General features: G+C 42.5%; 1 protein-coding gene across 1 annotated transcript; it reads left to right on the forward strand.

The window, feature by feature from the left end:
* Positions 1-577: 577 nt before the first annotated feature.
* On the forward strand, positions 578-5,601 carry rtn4rl2a (reticulon 4 receptor-like 2 a). Its single transcript, XM_053621904.1, has 3 exons — positions 578-820; positions 1,290-1,516; positions 1,894-5,601. Exons 1-3 carry the CDS (start codon positions 763-765, stop codon positions 2,983-2,985), a joined length of 1,377 nt encoding a protein of 458 aa, XP_053477879.1. The 5' UTR covers positions 578-762; the 3' UTR covers positions 2,986-5,601.
* The last annotated feature ends 2,853 nt before the right edge of the window (positions 5,602-8,454 follow it).

The following is an 8,454-nucleotide window of genomic DNA, read 5'->3' on the forward strand; positions in this document are numbered from 1 at the left end:
CACTTCTCTCCGGTCCTATCCTCCTCTTCTCGGTCCAGTCATCATTAACAGGCTTGGTGCCCGCTCTCTCCCGTCCCCGCCCCTCCCGTTGTCTTGTGCGCGCGCGACTCAATGACCGTAACGTGAGACTGTGGACCAATCTGCGCACAGCCCGACTTCCCTCTAGCCTTATCGGTTGCGCGCGCTCTCGAAGGACGCATACACTCGTTTACATCCTCCACTCCTCGCTCCCCTGTGTGCACGTGCGCGCGCTTTCTCCTGGGTTGCCAGATTGGTTGTACTTTTTTCCAGTGTATTAACAGTTTAAAACACATTAAAAATTCAATATAAGTCAATACATAATCACACTTTCCTTTTTTAAACACTTTACTTTTTTACACTTCATTAAAAAAAACATCTACAGAGCGCAAAGCTTTACAGAATGCGCTCAAAATTAGTTACCTACAGGCAGTATCCAACTCCATAGCTATCATTCCTTTACGGTTGGGAGGAAGGAACACCGAGTAATCTGGCAACACCGCCCCTCCTCTTCCGTTCTTCCACCCCCTCGCTCGAGCCTGACCCGGTTGATGACGTAGGAGAGATTCCGTGGTGCCCACCGACGTAGGCGCCGCGCCGCCGGGCGACTATAAACGGCAGCCGGTGCAAGCTTTCGGCACTCGCTCTCATCAGTCGCTCCGACTCAGGAACCAGAGCATCAGCGGAGATAGCAAGGAACCGTTCGCCTCCTTACGGCTAACTCGCTTTCGTCTTTGGTTCGGAATGGAAACTTCTGCCTTTACGCGGAGCCGACGAAGCTCCATGGCGCATGACTTTAAGAGTAAGTACCTTCTGCAGTTTGCTTATTTCTTAGGCTGTTCTGTATTGCAAATTTCTCTTGCACTAAAAGTTTATTCTCATGTTGATCACTGTATTTAACTTTTTTTGTAATAAATGCGTAAATTAATATGTGTTACGCACAGTGAAGAAATACCTTTCAAAGTAGTGTAAAGTAATTTTGCATAACCATTATGACTGGTTTCTTTTATTTTGCATAAGCATTTAGTCTAAACATGTCAATGTTAAGAATTGTTCAGAAGTTGAATACTTCTTGTTCAGTATAAGATGACTTTTATGGGGTTTTGCCTGATAGGTTTATTGTGAAACAGAGATTGAACCGAGCATTAGAACCTAGAACATGCTTCAGAGACATGCTTTGCTGCATGCTTTTAATCTGAGCTTTTATCTAAACAGTGATTTTAAAGTCTGAGCTCATTTCTTAATGGAACATGTTATGTGTGTTTTCGTAGGTGGTCTCTCGCTCTGGCTGGTGGTCTGGTTGGTTGTGGTTAAGCCTGCACCTGTGCAGAGCTGCCCACACCTGTGCGTGTGCTACCCATCTCCCATGACCGTGAGCTGCCAGGCGCAGAACTTCACCTTTGTTCCAAGCGGTGTCCCCTACGAGTCACAGCGCGTCTTTCTGCAGAACAATCGCATCACAGAGCTGAGAGTGGGCTCCTTTGGCTTTGGGACTCAGGTATGTAAGAGAGAGTGTGAGACTGTGTGAGTGAGTATTTCTCTTGTAAAGCATTAAATGTAAATGTATTACCTTTCAACTAATTCTCTATTCTCACCTCTCCTCTACCTCTCTTCCTCTTCTATTCATTTTCTCACTACTTCCCACCTCTTTCTGTGCTGTCTATCTCAATTTTCTCTACTTTAATCCATTCTTTCTTGACCACCATGTGGTCTTTCACAACTTTCCCATTCATTCACCTCTTCCTTTCTCTTCCTGCTCATCCTACCTTGTTTATTCTTCTCTTCACACCCACCACTCTACCCCTTTGCCACCATCCTTATTTCCTTCACCCTCTCCACCATTCTTTCTTGCATCCTCTCTCTTCTACTCTTTAGGTTCTGTGGCTCTTCTCTAACAACATTACCTGGATTGAGGCTGGTGCTTTCAGTGAGCTACGTGATCTGGAGGAGCTGGATCTGGGTGATAACCCTCACCTGCGCCGCCTGGAGGGTGGAGCTTTCCGTGGGTTGGAGAAGCTGCAGAGTCTCCACATGCATCGCTGTCGTTTGGCCGCCCTCCCCCATGACATCTTCCACAATCTCTACAGTTTGCAGTACCTATATCTGCAAGAGAACCAGCTCCACTTCCTCCATGATGACCTGTTCGCTGATCTTATCAACCTCAGCCAGCTCTACCTGCATGGCAACCGCATCCGCACGCTGTCCGAGAATGTGTTCCGTGGCCTGGTCAACCTGGACCGCCTGCTGCTGCACGACAATCGCATCCGGCAGGTCAACCGCCGCGCCTTCCGTGACCTGGGCCGCCTTACCATGCTCTTCCTTTTCAACAACTCATTGGCTGAGCTGCCCGGCCAGGCAATGCGTGATGTGGAGTCCATCGAGTTCCTGCGGCTCAACAACAATCCCTGGGCCTGTGGTTGTGAGGCTCGTCCACTCTGGGAGTTCTTCAGATCCAACCGAGTCTCCAGTTCTGAGCTTCTCTGTGCCTCTCCTGCACCCCGCCGTGGCCTGGACCTCCGCTTCCTGCGTGAGATGGACTTTGCCCTGTGCCCCCTGCCAGACCCTGGCTCCCTGGCTGGAACCACCACCACTACCTTCAGCACCAAGACCCGCTGGTGGTTCTCCAAACACAAGCCTGTCAGCTCCACCAAGGGTATCTTTGAGAAGAGCTCAGAAATCGTGAAAGCCCATCCCTACTCCGGTGGCAAACCTTCAATCACATCTACATCCACAAAGTACGAGCTGGGCGAGGAAGAGGCACTGCTTCCTAAGTTGGAAAAAGAAGAGTATTGGGCCAACTATGGCAATGAGGATGCAGGTATCACCTCGCTGCGCTGCTTTGAAGTGGAATGCCCTGACTTTGACACCATTCCCCCGTTCTCTTCTTCATCTACTTCCTTACCTTCCACTCTCTTGCTAGTTGTTATGTCCATCCTGACTGTATCTATCCATCTCCTCTTTGGTTGAATCTTTGTATCTTAGTAAGGGATCTTGATCCCACATTGCTTCTTCCCCTCTTTGGAGGAACGAAGACCCCGTTTACTCAATCTAACTCTCACATACCTGATTCCTGTTTAACTTCTACCTGACCTGTATCTCTGTTCTGTTCAGTTTGAGCCTCTAGGCTATCTAGGCAACTAGAGGGCACTACACTGATTTAGGATACAGTAGGGGAAGCAGGGAATTCAGGGCAGGTACTGCAGTGCAGGCCCTTATCACAATGGAAGGTAATGATAGCTACTACCAGAAGGCTTTATTAGTCAACAGGTACACTGTCCTCCTTCCTTGTGGACATTTCATATATATCACAGTCTGTATGGACTGGGGATATATGGTTCCATCCTAGATTTATGTACAACATTTGTATACTTCTGCCATTTTTGGCTGCTATTAGTGCTATTTTGGCTATTGTAAATGCTGCTTGTGATGGTCCTATGACTATAACTGTCTTTATAATTGCAGCTAATACTGTTACTCAAAGTGCTACAGTTTCAGTGCTACTATTGGCACTGCTTACAGTAATGTTAGGTAGACATGATTTCAAACACTATACTGGTTTTATCAGTTAACGGTTTTAACAGTTCTTCAGATTACATTACATTTTAATCAATAGATGGACTGTCCAATGTCAGTCATTATATAACATATGTCAAAGGATATCAAAAGGAAAGGATACAGGGAAAGAAGAGTGATGGAGTGTGACAGCACAAAGCAAATGTGTCAGCAGTGGTGAGGAAAAGGTCTGTGTAAGAATAATCAGAAAAAAGAGAGAAAGACAGCAAGTAACATATGGAGAGAGCAAGACAGACAGAGAGAGAGAGCAAGAGAGAGAGAGAGAGAGAGAGAATAAGACAACATTTCTAAGACAGAGAAATGCAGGAAAACATTTGTCTTTTGTCTTCTCATTTGTTTCTTAACAGCAATTAAGATATCAGAAACATCCTGTAAATATATCATGACATCATCATCAACAGGAAAGCTGTACATAATGCAAAGAAACATGTTGTCTCATGTTTACTGATCTGTTGGTTTATGTTTACTGATCTCTGATTGGTTCAGAATGTGATATAATTTCTGTTGTCAGTGATTGATAAGATCAGCAAGAACTGATGTGAATGAATTTGCTTCATGTATTTTATGTTAAACTTTGTCATGGACATTTTTTTTTCTTCACTTTTTTGCTTTTTTTAAACAAATATAAACAAATTTGTCTATTAATTTGCTCACTGTGAGACTCTCCTTTTCACCTCTTAGACCTTCAAAGCGTGTATAACTTCATACTTAAAAACAAAAACAACATTATATGAGAACCTCATACCAAGACTACAACTAACCAACTAATCTATCTCCCAAAAGGCTTTCAATCAATGGATAAAAAAAATTAATTCTGAAGAAAAATCGAAGACTTGAAAGAAATCAGTGAGAATGGACACAAACACTCAAACAGTGTGACTGGACTGATAGTAGGAGGAAGAGAGTTGACTAATGAACTGACTAATGTCTTGACATTTGGCACTTTGTCCAACACCAGAAACCATTGTGTTAGAGAATATTACTGGTGATATTAGGGGATGGGGTGTTACATAGGAGGCTGAAGAAGGCAGTTAATCTTTTGTTTGGTTTGTTCACCTATACAGTCCTACTTTCCTTCTTCAAATTCATGTAGGAGTAAGCATACAATTTCTCTTCTCGATCATCTTCTCTTCTCCTCAAAAAAAAAAAACTTAGCATTTGAACTTTCTCCAGCTGTGCTATTGAATCCTTAGGGTGTTTATTCCTCACTTTCTCACTGTCTGCCTGAAGAGGTGTGAAGGATCCAGCAACGAGAGAGAGAGGAAGAGAAAATTTTAGAGGGAATTGGTTGTCTTTAATGTAGTGCAGAAATGGAACAGTTAAGGTGAAAAGAGCAAGGACACATGAACAGAACAAGCGCGATAGTGTGTATGAGAGAGAGAGAGAGAGAGAGAGAGAGGGGGAGTATAAAGCAGGGGTGGATGTGGGTGGCAGTGTGAGATAGAGAAATGCTCAGAGGAAAACAGAGAGATGAGAAACTGAGATGAGAAAAAAAACCTTAATGTCCTGCAGCATCACATGCTGAAGATGTCTGACTGAGAGAAGTGTGATGCAAGAGAACATTTATTATCCTGAACCTCAGGTAGAATTTTATTTTAAATAGATAGCATTTTATTTTAACGGTCTGTTTGAGCAATATTCTCCCATGTCTGTAATTGTGTTTTCACAAGAGGTTTGAATGTTGTCATGACAAAGTTAGTCTGTGCATTCTTTATTTATTTTCAATATGTAACATGTTATGGATGTAATGCAAACTACAGCTATAAGGGTATGGTCAAACTGCAAAGAGGTGCTCTCGGGGGACCTTGGTTTTTATTCTTCAGGGCTCTCATAGATGACCAAAGCTTAGTTATACCTTTTAACCCAAAGTATGTGTGTGTCTGTGTGTGATTGAATGAATGAGTGTCAACCAATTAATGCTGTCTTTTCAGCAAAATGAGAAATAAATGACTATCTCTGCTTTTCAACTTAATTTCGTGTGGGAGTCTCTTTTTGTACTCTGGAGAACAATTCACATGTTCACAATTGGTTACACACACACAAACACACACACACACACACACACACATGTACATATTATATATATATATATATATATATATATATATATATATATATATATATATATATATATATATACAGTGTACACAATAATACAAACAGAAATGATTATTAAAAAGGAGTTCAACAACTGATTTATACACTCAGAGACAATAAAGAGATGCTTATGCTGTCAACAAGTCTGTCTGCCAGTCTGTCTGTCTCTCTTTGTCTCTCTTGCTCGCTCTCTCTCTCTCTCTCGCCCTCTCTCTCTCTCGCCCTCTCTCTCTCTGTCTGCGTAAGCTATCCTAGATAGAGCAGCTAAATTGCAAGGCCAAATTTCAGTCTCTCAGCATGAGCCAAGCAAACAGTGCCCCCTCACCAACCCACTCACCATCTGTGAGCCTACTGGCCAATAGCCACGCCAGTCAACAGCAAGACACAATGGATTGGCTGAAGAAGGAGGAGCATGCTGACGATTGATGAATATTAGTGACGATCGCTCTGGTGACTAACTGGCTAAGTGAATGGAGTGAACGAAGAAAGGAGAAAGTGAGAAATATGAGAGGGGGTTTGGGGGTAGGAAGGAGTGAAGATGATCTTTTTCAGGGAGCGGACGTTGGGATTTGTCAGATTGAACTGCGAGCTGGAAGTTCGCCCACACGTGAAACATACGTACATGAACTGTGATGTTGCTTCCACACAAAACTTTATACATTCACGTCATATTGCAGTTATTGATCACACACACACGCACACACACACACACACACACATACATTGCGAGCCATTTTTGCAGGGACTTATCACTGCACTTTTTGTGTAATTGTGTGCATGTAGCTGTATGTGTTTTGCAATCATCTATACAAATATATACACAGGTACACACACTAACATAAATCATTCAACATGCAGGTTGATCACAGCAAACTGACGCTGATTAGTTCTTGCTGTGTTAAACATTTATGTTAATGTTCTCATACTTTATCATATTTTATCTAGCATGAAGATCAAATCTCTCTCTCTCTCTCTCTCTCTCTCTCTCTCTCTCCCACTTTCCCTCCATCTTTCTGGCCAGCTAACGCATTCTCACATTTTCACACCCTCCCTCCTTTTGATGATTTACGTCAGTGTCGCCATCTCCTCTTTCTGTCTTTGGTTCTGTTGGCTCGCACATTTTCCATCTATCTATCTAAATATCTATCTATCTATCTATCTATCTATCTATCTATCTGTATTTCTATCTATCTATCTAATCATCAGTTTCCTTTTGCCGTGCATCATATCTGAGAATTCAGTTTTCATACTCTTAAAGAGGACATTGGAGCTTTATTTTTATTTCTCTGTCTGTTTATCTGTCTGTCTGTCTGTCTGTCTTTTCCTGGCTTTGTCTTCTGGGTTTAATTACGTATTCATTAAAAGTAAAGCTTAGGTTTTTTTTTTGTTCCTCAGGCAGTGTGTTAAGGAATTTGAGCTCCTTCTTTTGAACACTTTCTCATTATCTGTGTGGTTTGTCCTGCATTTGTCTGTCTAATACCAGGAGGAAACTGGAAGAAAAAGAGAGCGAAGCGAGAGAGTGAAGCCAGATCTGAGTGGGTGTTTTTTTTTAAAAGGTCCAACATTTTTTCACTGTTTCACTTCACTGCACACACTGGGCTCAGCTCAGTGGGTCTGTTTCATCGTCTCTAAATCTGATACTCACCAAAAAAAAACCCCCAAACCATATACCACACTGTTACAGTGTTCAGAGAAGAAGAAAAAAAGGGTGCATGAAAAATTGCATGAAAAAGTAAAAATGGGCAGTGAGTGCAGAAAAATGGATGGAATTCAAGAAAGGGAGGAGGAGAAGAGGAGTGAGAGAAGTGAGAATTTTGAGTCACATTCTTGGATGGCTTAATTGCAAAAAAAAAAAAAAACCTTTGGAAGCCTTACGAAGTGTCAGTGTTCACTTCGTAAGCCTCCCAAACACACACACACACACACACACACACACACACACACACACACATTGCATTTGTCCTGCAGCGAGGCAGACGGTTTTAAATGGGGTGCGTCATCACTCGTCATTGAAGTGGTGGAACTCAAGTGGAGGATTCACGTGTCTCTGCCACTTGTGCACAAACACATAAGTATGGAGTAAAGTAGTGTGTCTGAACAAGACAAAAAGCTCTGATCTATCATTCCTCCTGGGCCATTTCAGAGTGAGAAAAAACAATCCATACAAATAGACTTAGAAAATTATTATTATTATTATTATTATTATTATTATTATTATTATTATGTTCATAGGAACAGTGTGCAGCAAAGGATGGGGATCACAGAATCCAATGTTACGTGTCTGCAAGTCTGCATGTATCTTTCACCTGGATAGTGGATATAATGTGCCTTTAAAAAGGTACAATAATGGACAATAATTAGTTGTAAGCTTAAAGCATTAATGTTTAACTACATGCACCTGTCTAGGTAAAAGACACATAGGTACAAAAGGGACAAAAGATGCACCTTTGAAGGAACCACCCGAGCAACAAGGAAAGGTACTGTTTATTAGAACATACCACATGGAACATGGTGGAACAATAATCCAGAGGCACTGTACCCACAGTTATAGTCAGCCTTAAAGTCTTCAAAGCAACACTATTCATCCATCCATCTGTTTTCCATACTGCTTATCCTACACAGGGTAGCGGGGAGCCTGGAGGCTATCTCAGGGAACTCAAGGCGGGGGACACAAGGCGGGGGACACCCTGGAGGTGGTGCCATCCTACTAAAGGGATTCACACACTATGGACAATTTGGATATACCAATCAGCCTACAATGCATGT

This window comes from Ictalurus furcatus, chromosome 3 (genome assembly GCF_023375685.1).
Source record: "Ictalurus furcatus strain D&B chromosome 3, Billie_1.0, whole genome shotgun sequence".
Classification (NCBI taxonomy): Eukaryota; Metazoa; Chordata; class Actinopteri; order Siluriformes; family Ictaluridae; genus Ictalurus; species Ictalurus furcatus.

Coding starts and splice junctions, on each gene's coding strand:
- rtn4rl2a (XM_053621904.1), top strand. CDS start 763: ATGGAAACTTCTGCCTTTACGCGGAGCCGACGAAGCTCCATGGCGCAT. Junction 821..1,289: donor CATGGCGCATGACTTTAAGA/GTAAGTACCTTC, acceptor GTGTTTTCGTAG/GTGGTCTCTCGCTCTGGCTG. Junction 1,517..1,893: donor CCTTTGGCTTTGGGACTCAG/GTATGTAAGAGA, acceptor TCTACTCTTTAG/GTTCTGTGGCTCTTCTCTAA.